The following is a 26345-nucleotide window of genomic DNA, read 5'->3' on the forward strand; positions in this document are numbered from 1 at the left end:
CACTGCAGCGACTCACCAATTCGACGGCACCTTCCAAACCCACGACCGCTACCGTCTAGAAGGACGAGGGCAGCAGATACCTGGGAACACCACCGCCTGGAGGCTCCCCTCCAAACCACTCGTCATCCTGATTTGGAAATATATCGCTATTCCTTCGCTGTTGTTGGCTTTTTAAAAATTCATTTGTGGGACATGGGCGTCGCTGGCTGGTCCAGCATTTATTGCCCATCCCTAGTTGCCCTTGGAGGGCAGTTGAGAGTCAACCACATTGGCTCTGGAGTCACATGTAGGCCAGACCGGGTAAGGACGGCAGATTTCCTTCCCTGAAGGGGACATTCTGGTCGCCTCATTACAGGAAGGACGTGGAAATGATTGAAAGGGTGCAGAGGAGATTTACAAGGATGTTGCCTGGATTGAGTGGCATGCCTTATGAGGATAGGCTGAGGGAGCTCGGTCTTTTCTCCTTGGAGAGACGTAGGATGAGAGGAGACCTAATAGAGGTATATAAGATGTTGAGAGGCATAGATCGGGTGGACTCTCAGAGGCTTTTTCCCAGGGTGGAAATGGCTGCTACGAGAGGACACAGGTTTAAGGTGCTGGGGGGGTTAGGTACAGGGGAAATGTTAGGGGGAAGTTTTTCACACAGAGGCTGGTGGGCGAGTGGAATCGGCTGCCGTCAGTGGTGGTGGAGGCAAACTCAATAGGGTCTTTTAAGAGACTCCTGGATGAGTACATGAGACTTAATAGGATGGAGGGTTATAGGTAGGCCTAAAAGGTAGGGATATGTTCGGCACAACTTGTGGGGCTGAAGAGCCTGTTTTGTGCTGTAGTTTTCTCTGTTTCTATTCGTGAACCAGATGGGTTTTTCCAACAATGGGTCATCAGTAGATTCCGAATTCCAGATTTTTAAAAATTGAATTCGAATTGCAGCATCTGCCATGGCGGGATTCGAACCCGGGTCCCAGGGACATTAGCTGAGCCTTTGGATTAACAGTCTAGCGATAATACCACTAGGCCAGAGCCTCCCCCTCGTCAAAATCCTGGATTTCCCTAAAGGCTTGGTGGGTCAACACACAGCACGTGGGCCGCAGCGATTCAAGATGGCGGCTCACCACCACCTTCTCAAGGGGCAACTAGGGATGGGCAATAAATGTTGGCCCAGCCAGCGACGCCCCATGTCCTACGAATGAATAAAAATTGAGTACAGGAGCAAGGATGTCACTCCCTTCACCACTGACGCACAGTGGCAGCCGTGTGTACCACCTACATTGCACTCACCAAGTCTGCTCAGACAGCCTTCCAAACTTGCAATCGCCTCCATCTAGAAGGACACTAAACGGATTCACACGGAGGCACCTCGCCCTGGCGGTTCCCCTCAAGTCACACACTACCTCGACGTGGAACTGTATTGGCTCTTCATTCACTGTCACTGGGTCAAAATCCTGGAACACCCTCCCCTGTGGGTGTACATGCACCGCAAGCACTGTGGTGTTCAAGATGGCGGAACACCACCATCTTCCCAAGGGAAATTCATCTGTTTTTTGGTGGTATTGATTGAGGGGTGATTGGACACTGGGGAGAACGCCAAACGAGCTGCTTCTTCCATGCTCACCCGAGAAAGCAGACTACTTTTCTGGAAGATGGTATCTCTCAAGACTCCAGCGTCCCCTCAGCACTGGACGTGCGGCTTGCATTTTTTGCTCAAGCTTGAAATGTGTCTGGAGCCCACAGCGTTCGGGCTGCGAGGAGATCGCGACTCACTGAACTTTAGATTATATTCTCGTAGAAGGAGCCCATTCGGGCCATCGCGTCTGCACCAACAACAATCCCACCCAGGCCCCATCCCCATAACCCCATGCATTTACCCGAGCCAGTCCCCCTGACACTCAGGGGGCAATTTAGCACGGCCAATCCGCCTAACCAGCACGTCTTTCGGACTGTGGGAGGAAACCGGAGCACCCGCAGGAAACCCACGCAGACACGGAGGAGAACGTGTAAACTCCACACAGACAGTGACCCAAGCCAGGAATCGAACCCGGGACCCTGGCGCTGTGAGGCAGCAGTGTTAACCCACTGTGCCGCCTGAACTGTAGACTATATTCTCATAGAATCCCGACAGTGCAGAAGCAGGTCATTCGGCCCATCGAGCCTGCACCAACAACAATCCCACCCAGGTCCTATCCCTGTAACTCCATGTATTTACCTCGCTAATCTCCCTGACACTAAGGGGCAATTTAGCATGGCCAATCCACCTAACCTACACATCATTAGACATTAAGGGGCAATTTAGCATGGCCAATCAACCTAACCGACACATCATTAGACATTAAGGGGCAATTTAGCATGGCCAATCCACCTAACCTACACATCTTTGGACACTAAGGGGCAATTTAGCATGGCCAATCCATCTAACCCGCACATCTTTGGACACTAAGGGGCAATTTAGCATGGCCAATCCACCTAACCTGCACATCTTTGGACACTAAGGGGCAATTTAGCATGGCCAATCCACCTAACCTGCACATCTTTGGACACTAAGGGGCAATTTAGCATGGCCAATCCATCTAACCCGCACATCTTTGGACACTAAGGGGCAATTTAGCATGGCCAATCCACCTAACCTGCACATCATTAGACATTAAGGGGCAATTTAGCATGGCCAATCCACCTAACCTGCACATCTTTGGACACTAAGGGGCAATTTAGCATGGCCAATCCACCTAACCTGCACATCTTTGGACACTAAGGGGCAATTTAGCATGGCCAATCCACCTAACCTACACATCATTAGACATTAAGGGGCACTTTAGCATGGCCAATCAACCCAACCTGCACATCTTTGGACACTAAGGGACAATTTAGCATGGCCAATCCACCTAACCTAATTGGAGAGAGTGCAGAGGAGATTTCCCAGGATGCTGCCTGGTTTGGAGGGTAGGTCTTATGAGGAAAGGTTGAGGGAGCTAGAGCTGTTCTCTTTCGAGCCACGGAGGATGAGAGGCGACTTAATAGAGGTTTATAAGATGATGAGGGGGATTAGATAGAGTGGACGTTCAGAGACTATTTCCTCGGGTGAATGTAGCTGTTACTAGGGGGCATAACTATAAGGTTCATGGTGGGAGATATAGGAGGGATGTCCGAGGTAGGTTCTTTACTCAGAGAGTGGTTGGGGTGTGGAATGGACTGCCTGCAGTGATAGTGGAGTCGGACACTTTAGGAACTTTCAAGCGGTTATTAGATAGGCGCATGGAGCACACTAGGATGATAGGGAGTGGGATAGCATGATCTTGGTTTCGGACAAAGCTCGGCACAACATCGAGGGCCGAAGGGCCTGTACTGTGCTGTACTTTTCTATGTTCTAACCTACACATCTTTGGACATTAAGGGGCAATTTAGCACAGCCAATCCACCTAACCTGCACATCTTTGGACTGCAGGAGGAAACCGGAGCACCCGGAGGAAACCTACACATACACGGGGAGAACACACAGACGGTCAGCGAAGGCCGTAATCGAACGCGGGTTCCCTGGCGCTGTGAGGCAGCAGTGCTAAGCACTGTGCCACCGTGGACATAGATCCAAGTTACTTCTCTCTTACCATTGACAACACTTGGAGGGCATGCATCGATACGCCTAAGAGAATGGAGTGCACACACACACACACACAGGGAAAATGTATCTTTGGCTTGCTAGCTTCAGATTAACTCTGTAACTCTCTGTGTAGCTTCTCCACCAATGTTACCTGGCTATCTTCGGAGAGTGGAATGTCAGTGAGGCTCTGATGTAGCTGTCTTCTGGGTGTCTGGAAGACCACAAAGACAAGATAACATTCCAAGAGCCGGAGTGTGGCGACGGCTTGCGAGCTGTCCCCGGCACAGAACAATAATCTCCCCCTCAGTCAGTAAAACGAAGGAGATAGTCTCCGACTTTGGGAAGCGCCGTGGAGGACATGCCCCCGTCTACATCAACGGCGGATGAAGTGGAAATGGGGCCGAGAGCTTCAAGCTCCTGGGTGTTCAGGTCATGAACAACTTGCCCTGGTCCCTCTATGCTGACGGCATAGTTAATGGTGGCGCGCTGGCACAGTGGTGAGTACAGCTGCCTCACAGCCTTGGGTCACTGTCTAGTGTGGAGTTTGCATGTTCTCCCCGTGTCGGTGTGGGTTTCCTCCGGCTGCTCCGATTTCTTCCCGCGCTCCAAAGATGTGCGGGTTAGGTGGATTGGCCATGCTAAATTGCCCCTTAGTGTCCAAAGATGTGCGGGTTAGGTGGATTGGCCATGCTAAATTGCCCCTTAGTGTCCAAAGATGTGCAGGTTAGGTGGATTGGCCATGCTAAATTGCCCCTTAGTGTCCAAAGATGTGTAGGTTAGGTGGATTGGCCATGCTAAATTGCCCCTTAGTGTCCAAAGATGTGCAGGTTAGGTGGATTGGCCATGCTAAATTGCCCCTTAGTGTCCAAAGATGTGCAGGTTAGGTGGATTGGCCATGCTAAATTGCCCCTTAGTGTCCAAAGATGTGCGGGTTAGGTGGATTGGCAATGCTAAATTGCCCCTTAGTGTCCAAAGATGTGCAGGTTAGGTGGATTGGCCATGCTAAATTGCCCCTTAGTGTCCAAAGAGGTGTAGGTTAGGTGGATTGGCCATGCTAAATTGCCCCTTAGTGTCCAAAGAGGTGTAGGTTAGCCATGGGAAACGTGCGAGGTTACGGGGAGAAGACAGGGAAAAGGGCTTGGGTAAGATACTCTATTGGAGAGTCAGTACAGACTTGATGGGCAGAATGGCCTCTTCTGCACTGTAGGGATTCTATAATTCTATTAAGAAAGCCCCAACGCCTCTACTTTCTCAGGAGGCTAAGGAAATTTGACATGTCAGCTACGACTCTCACCAGTTTTTACAGATGCACCACAGAAAGCATTCTTTCTGGTTGTATCACAGCTTGGTCTGGGCTCCTGCTCTGCCCAAGGCCGCAAGAAACTACAAAGGGATGTAAACGTAGCCCAATCCATCACGCAAACCAGCCTCCCATCCATTGACTCTGTCTACACTTCCCGCTGCCTCGGCAAAGCAGCCAGCATAATCAAGGACCCCACGCACCCCGGACATTCTCTCTTCCACCTTCTCCCGTCAGGGGAAAAAGAAAGAAAAGTCTGAGATCACATACCAACCGACTCAAGAACAGCTTCTTCTTCCCTGCTGCTGTCAGACTTTTGAATGGATCTACCTCGCATTAAGTTGATCTTTCCATACACCCTAGCTATGACTGTAACACTGCATTCTGCACTCTCTCATTTCCTTCTCTATGAACAGTATGCTCTGTCTGTATAGCGCGCAAGAAACAATACTTTTCACTGTATCTCAATGCATGTGACAATAATAAATCAAATCCTTCTCCCCTATGTACTCTATGAACGGTATGCTTTGTCTGTACAGCGCGCAAGAAACAATACTTTTCACCGTATCCCAATACATTTGACAATAATAAATCAAATCAAAAGATTATTCGAAAAGTGCAATAGGTTTCCTCAACTCATCCATTACCTCTTGAATTTCCGTGGCTGGAGCTCCATTACTGCACCTGCTTGACTGGCTGGGGGTCTGAAAGCAGAGAAGAAACTGTTCATTGATATTAATCATCGGTCAATGACAGAGCGGGAAGCTTTATTGCAATAATATTCACTCTCTCCACCATCGGAGCGCAATGGTTGCAGTGCCTACTCGATACAAGATGCTCCAAGGCTTCTTCAACAGCCCCGCACAAACTCCGCAACCTCTAATACTGAGAAGGACAAGGGCAGCGGAAGAATGCGTACGCCAACTCCTGCAGGTTCCCCTCCCAAGTCTCACACACCACCCCCGACTTGGGACCATAAACAATCAGCGCAGCAGGGTGGGAGAATCTTCCCCCCCCCCCCTCTATATTCTGCACCCTCTCCTGTCCTTCTCCCCTATGTACTTTATGAACAGTATGCTTTGTCTGTACAGTGCGCAAGAAACAATATTTTTCACTGTATCCCAATACATGTGACAATAATAACTCAAATCCTTCTCCCCTATGTACTCTATGAACGGTATGCTTTGTCTGTATAGTGCGCAAGAAACAATACTTTTCACTGTATCCCAATACATGTGACAATAATAAATCAAATCCTTCTCCCCTATGTACTCTATGAACGGTATGCTTTATCTGTATAGCGCGCAAGAAACAATACTTTTCACTGTATCCCAATACATGTGACAATAATAACTCAAATCCTTCTCCCCTATGTACTCTATGAACGGTATGCTTTGTCTGTATAGTGCGCAAGAAACAATACTTTTCACTGTATCCCAATACATGTGACAATAATAACTCAAATCAACTTACGTCTTCCACTTTCTTGAATGTACTTCTTGTCAGTCGGGTATATCTGGAGGTAGCAACAGGACTCTGGAAATAAATCAGAACTTGGGTTACTACAAATACACAACCTATTTCCCTCCCACTACTCTCTCCAGCAATTTATAAACATAGGAGCAGTAGACCATTCGGCCCATCAGGCCTAATCCACCATTAAACAGATCATGGCTTATCATCTACCCCTGCGCCATTTTCCTCCATTTCCCTCGATATCATTTGTACCCCGAAATCTATCTTTTCTGTCGTGAACCAGTTCAATGATTGAGCTTTCCACAGCCCTCTGGGGTAGAGAATTCGGAAGGTTCACCACCCTCTGAGTGAAGAAATTCCTCTTCCTCTCAGCCACAGAATTGATAGTCTAACTATCACCGTCTTAAATGGCCCGGCTCTTCCTGAATCGGTCTTTGTCCCCTCGTTCTGCAATTAGACAGGGCCTTGGTGAGGCTGCACCTGGAGTAGTGTGCGCAGTTTTGGTCTCCTTATCTGAGGAAGGATGTTCTTGCAGGTTGGGTTGATTGTCCATGCTAAATTGCCCCTTAGTGTCCAAAGATGTGCAGGTTGGGTGGATTGGCCATGCTAAATTGCCCCTTAGTGTCCAAAGATGTGCAGGTTGGGTGGATTGGCCATGCTAAATTGCCCCTTAGTGTCCAAAGATGTGCAGGTTGGGTGGATTGGCCATGCTAAATTGCCCCTTAGTGTCCAAAGATGTGCAGGTTAGGTGGATTGGCCATGCTAAATTTCCCCCTAGTGTCCAAAGATGTGCAGGTTAGGTGGATTGCCATGCTAGATTTCCCCCTAGTGTCCAAAGATGTGCTGGTGAGGTGCATTGGCCGTGCTAAATTGTCCCTTAGTGTCCAAAGATGTATGGGTTAGGTTGATTGGCTATGCTAAATATCCCCTTCGTGTCCAAAAATGTGCGGGTTAGATGGATTGGCCATGCTAAATTTCCCCCTAGTGTCCAAAGATGTGCAGGTTAGGTGGATTGGCCATGCTAAATTTCCCCCTAGTGTCCAAAGATGTGCAGGTTAGGTGGATTGGCCATGCTAAATTTCCCCCTAGTGTCCAAAGATGTGCAGGTTAGGTGGATTGGCCATGCTAAATTGCCCCTTAGTGTCCAAGGACGTGTAGGTGAGGTGGATTGGCCATGCTAAACTGCCCCTTAGTGTCCAAAGATGTCCGGGTTATGAATACAAGACAGTCACTAACAGATCCAATGGGGAATTCAGGGGAAACGTCTTTACCCAGAGAGTAGTGAAAATGTGCAGCTCGCTCGCACGGGGAGTGGCTGGGGTAAACGTATCGATACACGGTGACACTGCAGCCTCACAGCGCCAGGGACCCGGGTTCGGATCCCGGCTTGGGTCTCTGTCTGTGCGGAGTCTGCACGTTCTCCCCCAGTGTCTGCGTGGGTTTCCTCCGGGTGCTCTGGTTTCCTCCCACAGTCCGAAAGACGTGCTGGTTAGGGTGCATTGGCCGTGCTAAATTCTCCCTCAGTGTTACCCGAACTGGCGCCGGAGTGTGGCAACTAGGGGATTTTCACAGTAACTTCATTGCAGTGAGACCTTGGAGTCCTCGTGCATCAGTCGCTGAAATTAAGCGCAAAGGCACAACAGGCAGTAAAGGCAGCAAATGATGTGTTGGTCTTCACAGCGAAGAGGGTTTGAGTATAGGGATTGGGATGTTTTGCTGCAATTGTACAGTGCGTTGGTGAGGCCACACCTGGAGTATTGTGTGCAGTTTTGGTCTCCTGATCCGAGGAAGGATGTCCTTGCTATAGAGGGAGCACAGCGAAGGTTTACCAGGCTGATTCCTGGGATGGCAGAGTCTGTTTTACGAGGACAGACTAAGTCAGTTGGGACTGTATTCACTGGAGTTTAGAAGCGTGAGAAGGGATCTCATAGAAACTTACCAAATTCTGACAGAATTAGACAGGGTAGGTTCAGAAAGAAAGTTCTCGATGGTAGGAGAGTCCAGAACTAGGGGTTATAGCTTGAGGATAAGGGGTAAACCTTTTAGGACTGTGGTGAGAAAAAATTTCTTCACCCAGAGGGTGGGGAATGTTTGGAATTCACTCCCACAGAAAGCAGTTGAGGCCAAAACGTGAGATTTCAAGAAGAAATTAGATTTGGCTCTTGGGGCTAAAGGGATCGAGGGATATGGAGGAGAAGGCGGGGGGGGGGGGGGGGGGGGGGAGGGGGAGGGGGATCAAGATATTGAATTCGATGATCAGCCATGATCATAATGAATGGTGGAGCAGGCTCGAAGGGCCGAATGGCCTCCTCCTGCTTCTAGTTTCTACGTGTTAATGTAAGCCTACTTGTGACACTAAACTTGAAAACATTGAAAGGAAAGTCGTATAAACACACGAGGGAGGGAGGAAGATCATGGAATCCCGACAGTGCAGAAGGCGGCTGTTCGGCCCATCGAGTCTGCACCAACAACAATCCCACCCAGGCCCTATCCCCGTCACCCCGCATATTTACCCCGCTAATCCCTCTAACCTATGCATCCTGGGACACTAAGGGGCAATTTAGCATGGCCAATCCACCTAACCTGCACATCTTTGGAGTGTGGGAGGAAACCGGAGCACCCGGAGGAAACCCAGGCAGACACGGTGGGGGGGAGAATGTGCAAACTCTGCACAGACAGTGACCCAAGCCGGGAATCGAACCTGGGTCCCTGGCGCTGTGAGGCAGCAGTGCTAACCCACTGTGCCACCATTCACTTGGTCCATCGAGACAACAATCACACCCAGGCCCGATCCCCGCAATGCCATATACTTACCCTCCTAGTCCCTCTGATGCTCAGGGGCAATTTAGCATGGCCAATCCACCTAACCTGCACATCTTTGGACACTATGGGGCAATTTAGCATGGCCAATCCACCTAACCTGCACATCTTTGGAAACTATGGGGCAATTTAGCATGGCCAATCCACCTAACCTACACATCTTTGGACACTGAGGAGCAATTTAGCATGGCCAATCCACCTAACCTGCACATCTTTGGACACTATGGGGCAATTTAGCATGGCCAATCCACCTAACCTGCACATCTTTGGACATTGAGGGGCAATTTAGCATGGCCAATCCACCCAACCTGCACATCTTTGGACATTGAGGGGCAATTTAGCATGGCCAATCCACCTAACCTGCACATCTTTGGACACTATGGGGCAATTTAGCATGGCCAATCCACCTAACCTGCACATCTTTGGAAACTATGGGGCAATTTAGCATGGCCAATCCACCTAACCTACACATCTTTGGACACTGAGGAGCAATTTAGCATGACCAATCCACCTAACCTACACATCTTTGGACACTGAGGGGCAATTTAGCATGACCAATCCACCTAACCTGCACATCTTTGGACTGTGGGAGGAAACCGGAGCACCCGGAGGAAACCCAGGCAGACACGGGGGGAGAACGTGCAAACTCCGCACAGACAGTGACCCAAGCCGGGAATCGAACCCGGGTCCCTGGGCGCTGTGAGGCAGCAGTGCTAACCCACTGTGCTGTCCATAAGATCAGAACATGTTGCGACGACAAGGTGAGGCTTGTGGAGAACATCAAAACGACCACCAAAACTGGTCGCACCCAGTTTTTGTACTGTTGTATATTACAGAAAATGTCGTAAAATGAAAGAACAGGGCATGGTGCGGTAACAAGGATGTTGAGAATCAGAGACAGGGAGAAGTTGAACCTGGGTTACCTGTGCTGCCATTACCGGTGTTTTGGGCTCTTGGTTAAGCTGTGCATCATCCTTCAGTCGGCTCAAAGAAACCCTGCTGCGTAGAGTCTGCCTCTTGGCCTATGAAGAAATTGACGGGATTTACTTTCCAACGCTGCAAAGTGTGTGTGGAGAAGTTAGACTCAAACTTCCCGCAAGAATTCAATCCCCCTTCCGACGAAAGGAAATGACACGCTTAACAATGAAAACTTATATTTACGCAGCACCGTTAAACAGGGAATCATAGAAACCCTACAGTGCAGAAAGAGGCCATTCGGCCCATCGAGTCTGCACCGACCACAATCCCACCCAGGCCCTATCCCCATATCCCTACATATTTACCCGCTAATCCCTCTAACCTATGCATCCCGGGACACCAAGGGACAATTTAGCATGGCCAATCAACCTAACCCGCACATCTTTGGACTGTGGGAGGGAACCGGAGCACCCGGAGGAAACCCACGCAGACACGAGGAGAATGTGCAAACTCCACACAGACAGTGACCCAAGCCGGGAATCGAACCCAGGTCCCTGGAGCTGTGAAGCAGCAGTGCTAACCACTGTGCTACCGTACCGCCCCATTGTACTCCATCTGCCAGACCCTCGCCCACTCACTTAGACTATCTATATCCCTTTGCAGACTTTCAGCGTCCTCTGCACACTTTGCTCTGCCACCCATCTTAGTGTCATCTGCGAATTTTGACACACTACACTTGGTCCCCAACTCCAAATCATCGATGTAAATCGTAAACAATTGCGGTCCCAACACTGGTCCCTGAGGCACACCACTAGTCACTGATCGCCAACCAGAAAAACACCCATTTACCCCCAGTCTTTGCTTTCTGTTAGTTAACCAATCCTCTATCCATGCTAATACATTACCCGTAACGCCGTGCACCTTTATCTTATGTAGCAGTCTTTGGTGTGGCACCTTGTCAAATGCCTTCTGGAAATCCAGATACACCACATCCACAGGTTCCCCATTGTCCACTGCACATGTAATGTTCTCAAAGAATTCCACCAAATTAGTCAAACATGACCTGCCCTTCATGAACCCGTGCTGCGTCTTCCCATTGGGACAATTTATATCCAGATGTTTCGCTATTTCTTCCTTGATGATAGATTCAAGCATTTTCCCTCATACAGAAGTTAAGCTAACCGGCCTATAGTTACCCGCCTTTTGTCTACCTCCTTTTTAAAACAGTGGCGTCACATTTGCTGTTTTCCAATCTGCGGGAACCACCCCAGAGTCCAGCGAATTTTGGTAAATTACCACTGTTTCGTAACACTGAGGGAGAATTTGGCGCGGCCAATGCATCTAATCAGTCCGTCTTTCGTACTGTGGGAGGAAACCGGAGCACCCGGAGGAAACCCACGCAGACACGGGGGAGAATGTGCAGACTCCGCACAGACAGTGACCCAAGCCGGGAATTGAACCCGGGTCCGTAGCGCTGTGAAGCAGCAGTGCTAACCACTGTGAGACACGACTTGTCCTCTGGCAAATGTGTTCTGGGACGTGGCAGGACATATATAAATGCAAATTAAATTTGGAGGATATCTTTTACAGATGCAGCACAGAAAGCATCCTTTCTGGTTGTACCACAGCTCAGTGTGGCTCCTGCTCCGACCAAGACCACAAGAAACTACAAAGTGGTGTGAATGTAGCCCAGTCCATCACACAAACCAGCCTCCCATCCATTGACTCTGTCTACATTTCCCGCTGCCTCGGGGAAAAGCAGCCGGCATAATCAAGGACCTCATGCACCCCGGACATTCTCTCTTCCACCTTCTTCTGTCGGGAAAAGGATACAAAAGTCTAAGGTCACGTACCAACCAACACAAGAACAGCTTCTTCCCTGCTGCCGTCAGACTTTTGACAGCAGCAGACTGGGACTGTAACACTACATTCTGCATTCCGAATGATGAATCAGATCAAATCCTCCTCCCCTATGCACTCTATGAATGGTATGCTTTGCCTGTATAGTGCGCAGGAAACAATACTTTTCACTGTATCCCAATACATAGAACAGTACAGCACAGAACAGGCCCTTTGGCCCACGATGTTGTGCCGAGCTTTAACTGAAACCAAGATCAAGCTATGCCACTCCCTATCATCCTGGTGTGCTCCATGTGCCTATCCAATAACCGCTTAAATGTTCCTAAAGTGTCTGACTCCACTATCACATGTGACAATAATAAATCAAATCAAATCCTTCTCCCCCTATGTACTCTATGAACGGTATGCTTTGTCTGTATAGCGCGCAAGAAACAATACTTTTCACTGCATCCCAATACATGTGACAATAATAAATCAAATCAAATCCTTCTCCCCTATGTACTCTATGAACAGTATGAAATCATAGAAACCCTACAGTGCGGAAGGAGGCCATTCGGCCCATCGAGTCTGCACCGACCACAATCCCACCCAGGCCCTACCCCCACATATTTTACCCGCAAATCCCTCTAATCTACGCATCTTAGGACTCTAAGAGGCAATTTCTTAACCTGGCCAATCAACCTAACCCGCACATCTTTGGACTTGTGGGAGGAAACCGGAGCACCCGGAGGAAACCCACGCAGACACGAGGAGAACATGCTAACTTCACACAGTATGCTTTGTCTGTACAGCGCGCAAGAAACAATACTTTTCACTGCATCCCAATACATGTGACAATAATAAATCAAATCCTTCTCCCCCTATGTACTCTATGAACAGTATGCTTTGTCTGTATAGCGCGCAAGAAACAATACTTTTCACTGCGTCCCAATACATGTGACAATAATAAGAACATAAGAAATAGGAGCAGGAGTAGGCCATCTGGCCCTTCGAGCCTGCCCCGCCATTCAACAAGATCATGGCTGATCTGAAGCGAATCAGTTCCACTTACCCGCCTGCTCCCCATAACCCCTAATTCCCTTATCGATCAGAAAACTATCTACCCGTGATTTAAACATATTCAACGAGGAAGCCTCCACCACTTCAATGGGCAGAGAATTCCAGAGATTCACTACCCTCTGAGAGAAGAAGTTCCCCCTCAACTCTGTTCTGAACCGGCCCCCCCTTATTTTGAGGCTGTGCCCTCTAGTTCTGGTTTCCTTTCTAAGTGGAAAGAGTCTCTCCACCTCTACCCTATCCAGCCCCTTCATTATCTTATATGTCTCTATAAGATCACCCCTCAGCCTTCTAAACTCCCAACGAATACAGACCCAATCTGTTTAATCTCTCCTCATAAGCTACACCCCTCATCTCCGGTATCAACCTGGTGAACCTTCTCTGCACTCCCTCCAAGGCCAATATATCCTTTCGCAAATAAGGGGACCAAAACTGCACACAGTACTCCAGTTGCGGCCTCACCAGTGCCTTGTACAGTTGCAGCAAGACCTCCCTGCTTTTATATTCTATCCCCCTCGCGATATAGGCCAAGAAATTGTGTACAGTTTTGGTCACCTAGTTACAGGAAGGATGTAAATAAGGTTGAAAGAGTGCAGAGAAGGTTCACAAGGATGTTGCCGGGACTTGAGAAGCTGAGTTACAGAGAGAGATTGAATAGGTTGGGACTTTATTCCCTGGAGCGTAGGAGATTGAGGGGAGATTTGATAGAGGTGTATAAGATTTTGATGGGTATAGATAGAGTGAATGCAAGCAGGCTTTTTCCGCTGAGGCTAGGGGAGAAAAAAAACAGAGGGCATGGGTCAAGGGTGAAAGGAGAAAAGTTTAAAGGGAATATTAGGGGGGGCTTCTTCACGCAGAGAGTGGTGGGAGTGTGGAATGAGCTGCCGGATAAAGTGGTAAATGCGTGGTCACTTTTAACATTTAAGAAAAACTTGGACGGGTTCATGGATGAGAGGGGTGTGGAGGGATATGGTCCAAGTGCAGGTCAGTGGGACTAGGCAGAAAATGGTTCGGCACAGACAAGAAGGGCCAAAAGGCCTGTTTCTGAGCTGTAATTTTCTATGGTTCTAAATCCTTCTCCCCCTATGTACTCTATGAACGGTATGCTTTGTCTGTACAGCGTGCAAGAAACAATACTTTTCACTGTGTCCCAGTACCTGTGACAACAATGAATCAAGTCTGTGTGGAGTTTGCACATTCTCCCCGTGTCTGCGTGGGTTTCCTCCGGGTGCTCCGGTTTCCTCCCACAGTCCGAAAGATGTGCGGGTTAGGTTGATTGGCCAGGTTAAAAAATTGCCCCTTAAGAGTCCTGGGATGGGTCGGTTGGAGGGATTAGCGGGTAAAATATGCGGGGGTGGGGCCTGGGTGGGATTGCGGTCGGTGCAGACTCGATGGGCCGAATGGCCTCCTTCCGCACCGTAGGGTTTCTATGGTGGCCAAATTTCAAAAAAAAACTGCATCTCTCTTCAGAAAATCTAAATCAAATTTCAAAAAATGCATCTTTTAGAAAATCTAAATAAAATTTCAAAAAATGCATCTTTTTTAGAAAATCTAAATAAAATTTCAAAAATACATTTTTTTTAGAAAACCTCAATCAAATTTCAAAGATAAAATAATTATTTTTTGGTTGGGGGGGGGGGGGTGAAACTTGTCCAGACCCGGTTAGAAAGAGTTGTGAGGGACGTGCCAGGAGATATGTGAATGCAGGCTCAATGTGGCACATGAAGCGCACGTGTGTGAACCCAGCCGGCGGCTCTCCCCCTCCCCCTCCCCCCCCCCGACTGATATCGTTTAAAAATAAATAAATATAAACATTGCATTAGCAGCAAAGGCTGCAGGCGGTGCTGCTCCCCGCTTCCCGCCACCCCCGGGCTCACCAGTCGCCCTCACTCCGCTCACCATTTTCCCTCTTCCCTCCGACACGGCTCCGAAGCAATCTCCTTCTGCTTCTCCCCTACTGCGCCGACTCCGTGCGATCCCCCACAGGGGTCAGGGGTCAGCAAATGGAGGGGGGGGGGGGGAGGGTCACAAGCCTCCGCCATTTTACTTTTCGACCGTTGGCCCGCCCCAAGCCGTCGGTCGCGCGTGGGCGCTTGAGCCCCAGGCGCCATCTTTGTTAGGGGCATTCGAGCTGGAGCCGCCATTTTTCTTCTCCCTTCTGCCCATTCAAGAGGGGGGTGAGGGAAAAGGAGGGACGCCATCTTTGTTGAGGGCAAATCATCCTCTGCGCTGTTTTCCCCTCTGCCCATTTCAGAGTGGAGGAAGGGGTACGCCATCTTTGTTAGGGTCAGGCGCGGTGCCGCCGCCATTTTCCTTTTCCCTTCTGCCCATTCAAATGTGGAGGGGGTGAGGGAAAAGGAGGGACGCCATCTTTGTTGGGGGCAAATCATCCTCTGCGCTGTTTTCCCCTCTGCCCATTTAAGAGTAGAGGAGGGGGTACGCCATCTTTGTTAGGGGCAGGCGCGGTGCCGCCGCTATTTTCCTTTTCCCTTCTGCCCATTCAAGTGTTGGGGGAAAGGACGCCATCTTTGTTGGGGGCAAGTCATCCTCTGCGCTGTTTCTCCCTCTGCCCGCTCGAGTGGAGGGTGGGTACGCCATCTTTGATAGGGGCAGGCGAGCTGGAGCCGCCATTTTCTTTTTTCCCTTCTGCCCATTCAAGAGTGGATGGACGCCATCTTTGTTGGGGGCAAATCTCATCCTCTGCGCTGTGGAGCTCGGCGGCAAAGATGGGGAGGATAAGGTCTCTTTTCGTTGCCTCTGTTTCTTATTGCGATGTTGTTGCTGCTGAAGATTGTTCTGACACGCACAGGTCCTTAAAAACGCACGTTCCCCCTTCTCCCAGAAGGTCAGCTAGCGCCCTCTGTGTTTGGAGGCTGAAAATGCCCCTTCTCCCCCCCCGCCTTTTTATTTAAAGGGGCCTTAAAGGGGCCACCAACCTCAATGTCAACCAAAGTTGGAAGACCAAAGGAAAAGTTGTGCACTTCAATGGTTAAATGGTCACCATTGTGCCCGTCGTGTTTGCCGCCATTCACCGGTGAACGGCACTGGGCTGGAGAGGTGCTAATGGACACCATGCGTGCGCTTGCCAACCTGACTTGATGGGTTTCTGGAGCTCACCCCAGGCAATAGACTGAAGTTTAAGTTTATTCATGTCACAAGTTGGCTTACATTAACACCGCAATGAAGTTACTGTGAAAATCCCCCAGTCGCCCACACTCCGGCGCCTGTTCGGGTAACACTGAGGGAGAATTTAGCGCGGCCAATGCACCCTAACCCGCACGTCTTTGTCTAAGTTTATTCATCAGTGTCACAGATAGGCTTACATTAACACTGCAATGGAGTTACGTGAAAATCCCCCAGTCGCCACACTCCGGCGCCTGTTCGGGTAACACTGAGGGAGAATTTAGCGCGGCCAACGCACCCCAACCAGCACGTCTTTGTCTAAGTTTATTCATCAGTGTCACAGATAGGCTTACATTAACGCCGCAATGAAGTTACTGTGAAAATCCCCTAGTCGCCCCACACTCCGGCGCCTGTTTGGGTAACACTGAGGGAGAATTTAGCACGGCCAATGCACCCGAACCAGCACGTCTTTCAGACTGTGGGAGGAAACCGGAGCACCCGGAGGAAACCCAATGTCAACAAAAGCTGCAGAATCAAAGGAAAACTCGTGGACTTAAATGGTTGCCATTGTGCCCGCCGTGCTCACCGCCATTCACCGGTGAGTGGCACTGGTCTGGAGAGGCGCTAATGGGCACCGTGCATGCACTTGCCAACCTGACTTGCCAACTCTGGCTTGGTGTATTTCTAGAGCTCGTCCGAGGCAGTCGTCTAAACTTTATTCATTAGTGTCACAAGTCGGCACACATTAACACTGCAGTGAAGTTACTGCGACAATCCCCTAGTCGCCACACTCCGGCGCCTGTTCGGGTCACACTGAGGGAGAATTTAGCACGGCCAATGCACCCTAACCAGCACGTCTTTCGGACAGTGGAAGGAAACCGGAGCACCCGGACGAAACCCAGCATGTACAAAATTTGTGGCATGGTGACACAGTGGTTAGCGCTGCTGCCTCACAGCGCCAGGGACCTGGGTTCAATTCCCGGCTTGGGTCACTGTCTGTGTGGAGTCTGCACGTTCTCCCCGCTGTGTCTGCGCGGGTTTCCTCCGGGTGCTCCGGTTTCCTCCCACAGTCCGAAAGACGTGCTGGTTAGGGTGCATTGGGCCGTGCTAAATTCTCCCTCAGTGTTACCCGAACAGGTGGAGCGGGTCTGTTTCCTTTACTCCACGCACAGGCTGGGTATCGGTGTACAGCAGTACCTCTGGGGTCTCTTTCCAGCGGGCTCTGAAACTTCAAAGCCGAGGGACACCGCACTGGGGCAGTTTCCGCCAGAGAGAGAGCGCTGGGCCAGGCTCACTGTTGATACCTAACCAGTGACCTGGACCTTATTCCACACCAGGTATCCTGACCACCATCAACGCCTGGGTGATTCTCTCTCTCGTTGGTGGAGCAAACGGCCACTCTGTAACCACCTCACTCAGGTAGTTTCCACGAGAGAGAGAGAAAGAGGGAAACTGCACTGTTTATCCCTGACCAGTCGTTTCCCCCGAGTGAGTGTTTTCGAAGCGCTCAGATCACCCTTGGTTCGAGACTCCGGATTTACGGTGAGAGCTCTTGAAATTGTTACCCCGCCAGAGTACACGGATGAGAGAACAGAAAAGCAAGACAAACTCCAAACGGGTTTCAAAGTTACAATAATTTATTCAAACAGCAAATCAACCTTCCCAACACCACACCATCCAACAATAAAGCTTATACTTTAAACTATTTTCTCTGGGAGGAAACACTATCGGCACGACATAAATTCTTACTTTTACACAGTCTTACCACACTTAACTTCACTAAACACCACCCCCTTTCAACCCTCGTCCTCTACCTTATATCGGGAACTTCAGCCAACTTTGAGAGCAGCTTTACTTGTCTTGATGCGGGTCCGGTTGGCGGGCAGGAGCGGGGACACGTGGTGTGAGAGCTGAAGAGCCAAGTGCCAGGAGAAAGAGGCGAAAAGCTAAGAGAGAGAGAGCGGGCACACATCGAGAGAGAGAGAGAGAGCGGGCACACCATCAAGAGAGAGAGAGAGAGCGGGCACACCATCGAGAGAGAGAGAGAGAGCGGGCACACCATCGAGAGCGAGAGAAGGCGAGAGAGAGCGGGCACATATCGAGAGAGAGAGAGAAGGCGAGAGAGAGCGGGCACACATCGAGAGAGAGAGAGAGCGGGCACACCATCAAGAGCGAGAGAAGGAGAGAGAGAGCGGGCACACATCGAGAGAGAGAGAGAGAGAGCGCGCCCACCATCGAGAGCGAGAGAAGGCGAGAGAGCGGGCACATATCGAGAGAGAGAGAGAAGGCGAGAGAGAGCGGGCACACATCGAGAGAGAGAGAAGGAGAGAGAGAGCGGGCACACATCGAGAGAGAGAGAGAGAAAGAGCGGGCCCACCATCGAGAGCGAGAGAAGGAGAGAGAGAGCGGGCACATATCGAGAGAGGGAGAGAAGGCGAGAGAGAGTGGGCACACTTCGAGAGAGAGAGAGAGAAAGAGCGGGCCCACCATCGAGAGCGAGAGAAGGAGAGAGAGAGCGGGCACATATCGAGAGAGAGAGAGCGGGCCCACCATCGAGAGAGAGAGCGGGCACACATCGAGAGCGAGAGAGAGAGAGCGGGCACATATCGAGAGAGAGAGAGAGAGCGGGCACACATCGAGAGCGAGAGAGAGAAAGAGCGGGCCCACCATCGAGAGCGAGAGAAGGAGAGAGAGAGCGGGCACATATCGAGAGAGAGAGAGAGAGAGCGGGCACATATCGAGAGAGAGAGAGAGAGCGGGCACACCATCAAGAGCGAGAGAAGGAGAGAGAGAGCGGGCACACTTCGAGAGAGAGAGAGAGAGCGGGCCCACCATCGAGAGAGAGAGCGGGCACACATCGAGAGAGAGAGAGAGAGAGCGGGCACACATCGAGAGCGAGAGAGAGAGCGGGCACACATCGAGAGCGAGAGAGAGAGAGCGGGCACACATCGAGAGAGAGAGAGAGAGCGGGCACACATCGTGAGAGAGAGAGAGAGAGCGGGCCCACCATCGAGAGCGAGAGAAGGAGAGAGAGAGCGGGCACACTTCGAGAGCGAGAGAGAGAGAGAGCGCGCCCACCATCGAGAGCGAGAGAAGGAGAGAGAGAGCGGGCACACATCGAGAGAGAGAGAGAGAGAGCGCGCCCACCATCGAGAGAGAGAGAAGGAGAGAGAGAGCGGGCACACATCGAGAGCGAGAGAGAGAGAGAGAGCGGGCACACATCGAGAGAGAGAGAGAGCGGGCCCACCATCGAGAGCGAGAGAGAGAGAGAGAGAGAGATAGAGCGGGCACACATTGAGAGAGAGAGAGAGAGAGAGCGGGCACACATCGAGAGAGAGAGAGAGCGGGCCCACCATCGAGAGCGAGAGAGAGAGAGAGATAGAGCGGGCACACATTGAGAGAGAGAGAGATAGAGCGGGCACACATTGAGAGAGGGAGAGAGAGCGGGCCCACCATCGAGAGCGAGAGAAGGAGAGAGAGAGCGGGCACACATCGAGAGAGAGAGAGAGAGAGCGGGCACACATCGAGAGCGAGAGAGAGAGCGGGCACACATCGAGAGCGAGAGAGAGAGCGGGCCCACATTGAGAGAGAGAGAGAGAGAGAGCGGGCACACATCGAGAGAGAGAGAGAGAGAGCGGGCCCACATTGAGAGAGAGAGAGAGAGAGAGCGGGCCCACCATCGAGAGCGAGAGAGAGAGAGAGAGAGCGGGCCCACCATCGAGAGCGAGAGAGAGAGAGAGCGCGCACATATCGAGAGAGAGAGAGAGAGAGAGAGCGGGCACACCATCGAGAGAGAGAGAGAGCGCGCACATATCGAGAGAGAGAGAGAGAGAGCGGGCCCACAATCGAGAGCGAGAGAGAGAGAGAGAGAGAGCGGGCCCACCATCGAGAGCGAGAGAGAGAGAGAGAGAGCGCGCACATATCGAGAGAGAGAGAGCGCGCACATATCGAGAGAGAGAGAGAGCGGGCACACCATCGAGAGCGAGAGAGAGAGAGAGAGAGAGCGGGCACACATTGAGAGAGAGAGAGAGAGAGCAGGCACACATCGAGAGAGAGAGAGAGAGAGAGCGGGCACACATCGAGAGAGAGAGAAGGAGAGAGAGAGCGGGCCCACCATCGAGAGCGAGAGAAGGAGAGAGAGAGCGGGCACACATCGAGAGAGAGAGAGAGAGCGGGCACACATTGAGAGAGAGAGAGAGAGAGAGCGGGCCCACCATCGAGAGAGAGAGAGAGAGAGAGAGCGGGCACACTTCGAGAGCGAGAGAGAGAGAGAGCGGGCACACATTGAGAGAGAGAGAGAGCGGGCACACATCGAGAGAGAGAGAGAGAGCGGGCACACATCGAGAGCGAGAGAGAGAGAGAGAGAGAGCGGGCACACATTGAGAGAGAGAGAGAGCGGGCACACATCGAGAGAGAGAGAGAGAGCGGGCACACATCGAGAGAGAGAGAGAGAGAGAGCGGGCCCACCATCGAGAGCGAGAGAAGGAGAGAGAGAGCGGGCACACATCGAGAGAGAGAGAGAGAGCGGGCACACATCGAGAGAGAGAGAGAGAGAGCGGGCCCACCATCGAGAGCGAGAGAAGGAGAGAGAGAGCGGGCACACATCGAGAGAGAGAGAGAGAAAGAGCGGGCCCACCATCGAGAGCGAGAGAAGGAGAGAGAGAGCGGGCCCACCATCGAGAGCAAGAGAAGGAGAGAGAGAGCGGGCACACATCGAGAGCGAGAGAGAGAAAGAGCGGGCCCACCATCGAGAGCGAGAGAAGGAGAGAGAGCGGGCACACATCGAGAGAGAGAGAGAGAGAGCGGGCACACATCGAGAGAGAGAGAGAGAGAGCGGGCACACATTGAGAGCGAGAGAGAGAGAGAGCGGGCCCACCCTCGAGAGCAAGAGAAGGAGAGAGAGAGCGGGCACACATCGAGAGCGAGAGAGAGAGAGAGCGGGCCCACCCTCGAGAGCGAGAGAAGGAGAGAGAGAGAGCGGGCACACATCGAGAGAGAGAGAGAGAGAGCGGGCCCACCATCGAGAGCGAGAGAAAGAGAGAGAGAGTGGGCCCACCATCGAGAGCGAGAGAGAGAGAGAGAGAGCAGGTAGACCATCGAGAGCGAGAGAAGGAGAGAGAGAGCGGGCACACATCGAGAGCGAGAGAGAGAGAGAGAGAGAGCGGGCACACATCGAGAGAGAGAGAGAGCGGGCCCACCATCGAGAGCGAGAGAGAGAGAGAGAGAGCGCCTAATTGGTATCCCATCAGCGAGATGGGTCTTAATGTTGTCCGTGGATGAGCTGATCTCTGTTCTCATTGTCTTGCTGCTGGGCTATTTACTCCTTGTCTGCTGGCCATGGTTTCTCCTTTGTTTCCTGCTGATTAGATCATCCCCGTCTCGACCTTCTCGTTATTCCCAGCCCCTTGCATATTCATGTGGCTGGAAAGGTTCCACCCGACAGGTTTGCGCTTGGGAGTTTTGACAGCCAGCCGGCCATTTTAACAAATTGTCCATTCCCCTTATCCCTGGGTTCTTTAATCATGGAGGATTTGCCCTAAAACTTACACAGGCGCCGGAGTGTGGCGACTGGGGGATTTTCACAGTAACTTCATTGCAGTGTCAATATAAGCCTTACTTGTGACTAATAAATAAACCTTAGTTGCAAAAACAAAGGAAAACTTGTGGACTTAAATGCTTGTCATCGTGCTCACCACCATTCATTGATGAGCGGTACTGGGCTGGAGAGGTGCCAATGGGCACCATGCGGGCGCTTGCCAACCTGACTTGCCAACTCTGACTTGTTGTATTTCTGGAACTCGCCCGAGGCCGTAGACGAAAGTTTATATATTTATTAGTGTCACAAGTCGGCTTACATTAACACCGCAATGAAGTCACTGTGAAAATCCCCCTGGTCGCCCACACTCCTGGCGCCTGTTCGGAGAATTTAGCACGGCCAATGCATCCTAACCAGCACGTCTTTCAGACTGTGGGAGGAAACCGGAGCACCCGGAGGAAACCCACGCAGACACGGGGAGAAGGTGCAGACGCCACACAGACAGTGACCCAAGCCGGGAATCGAACCCGGGTCCCTGGTGCTGTGAGGCAGCAGTGTTAACCACTGTGCTACCGTGCTGGCCCAAGGTACTCCAAGGTCCTCCAAGTCCTCTACACCTCTCAACCAGCATAGAACAGGCCCTTCGGCCCACGATGTTGTGCCGAGCTTTATCTGAAACCAAGATCAAGCTATCCCACTCCCTATCATCCTGGTGTGCTCCATGTGCCTATCCAATAACCGCTTAAATGTTCCTAAAGTGTCTGACTCCACTATCACTGCAGGCAGTCCATTCCACACCCCAACCACTCTCTGCGTAAAGAACCTACCTCTGATATCCTTCCCAAATTAGTATGTATTCCTTTGCCTTGTCTGACCTCCCCAAATCCAGAAGGAAAGAAACAGTTCAGACAAGAATTCTTATTTCATCGTTTTACCGTCTTTTCCTTCTGGGTATGCGCCACATCATACTCTCATTTAGCTGTGTTCTCAGCCCCCTACTATACTCCTTCTGACTGTGTGGCCAAATTCCCCTCCAATCCGATTTTCAAGATTGCTGACGACACCACCGTAGTGGGTCGGATCTCAAACAATGACGAGACAGAGTACAGGAATGTGATAGAGAATCTGGTGAACTGGTGCGGCAACAATAATCTCTCCCTCAATGTCAACAAGACGAAGGAGATTGTCATCGACTTCAGGAAGCGTAGAGGAGAACATGCCCCTGTCTACATCAACGGGGACGAAGTAGAAAGGGTCGAGAGCTTCAGGTTTCTAGGTGTCCAGATCACCAACAATCTGTCCTGGTCCCCCCCATGCCGACACTATAGTTAAGAAAGCCCCACCAACGCCTCTACTTTCTCAGAAGCCTAAGGAAATTTGGCATGTCAGCTACGACTCTCACCAACTTTTACAGATGCACCATAGAAAAGCATTCTTTCTGGTTGTATCACAGCTTGGTCTGGGCTCCTGCTCTGCCCAAGACCTCAAGAAACTACAAAGGGTCATGAATGTAGCCCAATCCATCACGCAAACCAGCCTCCCATCCATTGACTCTGTCTACACTTCCCGCTGCCTCGGGGAAAAGCAGCCAGCGTAATCAAGGACCCCACACACCCCGGACATTCTCTCTTCCACCTTCTTCCGTCGGGAAAAACATAGAACATAGAACAGCACAGCACAGAACAGGCCCTTCAGCCCACGATGTTGTGCCGAGCTTTATCTGAAACCAAGATCAAGCTATCCCACTATCATCCTGGTGTGCTCCATGTGCCTATCCAATAACCGCTTAAATGTTCCTAAAGTGTCTGACTCCACTATCACTGCAGGCAGTCCATTCCACACTCCAACCACTCTCTGCGTAAAGAACCTACCTCTGATATCCTTCCTGTATCTCCCACCACGAACCCTATAGTTATGCCCCCTTGTAATAGCTCCATCCACCCGAGGAAATAGTCTTTGAACGTTCACTCTATCCATCCCCTTCATCATTTTATAAACCTCTGTTAAGTCTCCCCTCAGCCTCCTCCGCTCCAGAGAGAACAGCCCTAGCTCCCTCAACCTTTCCTCATAAGACCTACCCTCCAAACCAGGCAGCATCCTGGTAAATCTCCTCTGCACTCTTTCCAGCGCTTCCCACACCCTTCTTATAGTGAGGTGACCAGAACTGCACGCAAAAGATACAAAAGTCTGAGGTCACGCACCGACCGACTCGAGAACAGCTTCTTCCCTGCTGCCGTCAGACCTTTGAATGGACCTACCATATATGAAGCTGATCTTTCTCTACAGGTTTGCGTGAAAGGGTGGTTTTTGTGCCGCATCTGTAGGAGTTGGTGCGTGCGCATTTCCAGCACTCAGCCACTGTGACGACATTTCCAAAGTGCTTTTAAGACGCTTGGCAGGTGTGAAAAATGGAATTCACTTCCAACGAACGCAGCAGTAAAAAAAACGGACACTCGGGTCGGGATTTTCCGTCGCGGGACCTTCCGGTGCTCCCGCGGCGACGCCCCTGACCAAGTGGCCATTGAAATTCCAGTGGGACTGGAAGATCCAGCCAGTGGCCAGAGGTGGAAAAATCTGCCCTGGGGTTGAGCGGTTGGTGATTTCACAGTCTGACGGTTTATCCAGTAGGGGGTGCTGTTGGCAGCATTTTGGCAGCATTGGCCACAGAGAATAGTCGGACCGCATCGCTTTCGGCCTCTGTGTCAAAACCGATTTCATCCAAATCTCATGCCAAATGTTTTATAACAGGCCGTGACGGTTTGCACTGATGCACCACACTTCTTTGCCAGAATTTAGGATGTTGTCCAATCCTGGATTTTTTCAATGGGCGTATATATCGAGTTTAAGTTTAAATTTTATTTATTAGTGTCACAAGTCGGCTTACATTAACACTGCAATGAAGTTACTGTGAAAATCCCCAAGTTGCCGCACTCCGACGCCTGTTCGGCTGAGGGTCAATTTAGCACGGCTAATCCACCTAAGCTGCACATCTTTGGACACTAAGGGGCAATTTAGCACGGCCAATCCACCTAACCTGCACATCTTTGGACACTAAGGGGCAATTTAACACGGCCAATCCACCTAACCTGCACATCTTTGGACACTAAGGGGCAATTTAGCACGGCCAATCCACCTAACCTGCACATCTTTGGACACTAAGGGGACAATTTAGCATGGCCAATCCACCTAACCTGCACATCTTTGGACACTAAGGGCCAATTTAGCATGGCCAATCCACCTAACCTGCACATCTTTGGGCACTAAGGGGCAATTTAGCATGGCCAATCCACCTAACCTGCACATCTTTGGACACTAAGGGGCAATTTAGCATGGCCAATCCACCTAACCTGCACATCTTTGGACACTGAGGGGCAATTTAGCATGGCCAATCCACCTAACCTGCACATCTTTGGACACTAATGGGCAATTTAGCATGGCCAATCCACCTAACCTGCACATCTTTGGACACTAAGGGGCAATTTAGCATGGCCAATCCACCTAACCTGCACATCTTTGGACACTAAGGGGCAATTTAGCATGGCTAATCCACCTAACCTGCACCCACGCAACCACGGGGGCGAACGTGCAGAGTCCACACAGACAGTGAGTCAAGGTGGGAATTGAACCTGGGTTCTTGGCGCTGTGAGGCAGCAGCGCTAACCCACTGTGCCACCCCAAAGTCCTACTTTTTGAAAAGTCCAACTTGAAAGTATAAAAGGTCATGAATGTAGCCCAATCCATCACGCAAACCAGCCTCCCATCCATTGACTCTGTCTACACTTCCCGCTGCCTCGGGAAAAGCAGCCAGCATAATTAAGGACCCCCACATACCCCGGACATTCTCTCTTCCACCTTCTTCCGTCGGGAAAAAGATACAAAAGTCTGAGGTCACTTCCCAACCGACTCAAGAGCAGCTTCTTCTCTGCTGCTGTCAGACTTTTGAATGGATCTACCTTGCATTAAGCTGATCTTTCTCTACACCCTAGCTATGACTGTAACACTACATTCTGCACCCTCTCCTTTCCTTCTCTATGAACGGTAAGCTTTATCTGTAAAAGAAACAATACTTTTCATTGTATCCTAATACGTGTGACAATAATAAATCAAGTCCTTCTCCCCTATGTACTCTATGAATGGTATGCTTTGTCTGTATAGCGCGCAAGAAACAATACTTTTCACTGTATCCCAATACATGTGACAATAATAAATCAAATCCTTCTCCCCTATGTACTCTATGAATGGTATGCTTTGTCTGTATAGCGCGCAAGAAACAATACTTTTCACTGCATCCCAATACATGTGACAATAATAAATCAAATCAAATCCTTCTCCCCTGTGTACTCTATGAACGGTATGCTTTGAATAGCGCACAAGAAACAATACTTTTCACTGCATCCCAATACATGTGACAATAATAAATCAAATCCTTGTCCCCTATGTACTCTATGAATGGTATGCTTTGTCTGTATAGCGCGCAAGAAACAATACTTTTCACTGCATCCCAATACATGTGACTGTGGTAAACCACTGTTAACTTATTACCTGTGTGTGTGACATGCCTGGACACATCCCTGCCGGCCCTACCCGAGGCTCCTCCCCCCCCCCTGGTCCAGGTATAAAGGCGACTGCTCCCCACCCCCCCTGCCTCAGTCTCTGGACCAGTTCAT

At 50.6% G+C, this 26345-nt stretch overlaps 1 protein-coding gene and 1 long non-coding RNA gene across 2 annotated transcripts in view; one reads left to right on the top strand and one right to left on the bottom strand.

Annotated features, from left to right (window-relative positions):
- Window positions 1–14971, bottom strand: part of LOC144481689 (uncharacterized) — a 97233-nt gene extending 82262 nt beyond the window's left edge. The window contains exons 1-4 of the mRNA XM_078200824.1: window positions 14919–14971; window positions 10124–10207; window positions 6363–6425; window positions 5537–5593 (exon numbers count right to left, since the gene is read on the bottom strand). Of these exons, the coding sequence (XP_078056950.1) occupies window positions 5537–5593; window positions 6363–6425; window positions 10124–10207; window positions 14919–14921 (207 nt within the window). The 5' untranslated portion in view covers window positions 14922–14971. The remainder of the gene's footprint in view (window positions 1–5536; window positions 5594–6362; window positions 6426–10123; window positions 10208–14918) is intronic.
- A 2196-nt stretch (window positions 14972–17167) lies between these two features.
- The window catches only part of LOC144481726 (uncharacterized), a 95753-nt gene continuing 86575 nt past the window's right edge, over window positions 17168–26345 (top strand). The window contains exon 1 of the long non-coding RNA XR_013495761.1: window positions 17168–17279. This is a non-coding gene — a long non-coding RNA (uncharacterized LOC144481726). The remainder of the gene's footprint in view (window positions 17280–26345) is intronic.

The sequence above is a fragment of the Mustelus asterias genome, chromosome 31 (genome assembly GCF_964213995.1).
Source record: "Mustelus asterias chromosome 31, sMusAst1.hap1.1, whole genome shotgun sequence".
Lineage (NCBI taxonomy): Eukaryota > Metazoa > Chordata > Chondrichthyes > Carcharhiniformes > Triakidae > Mustelus > Mustelus asterias.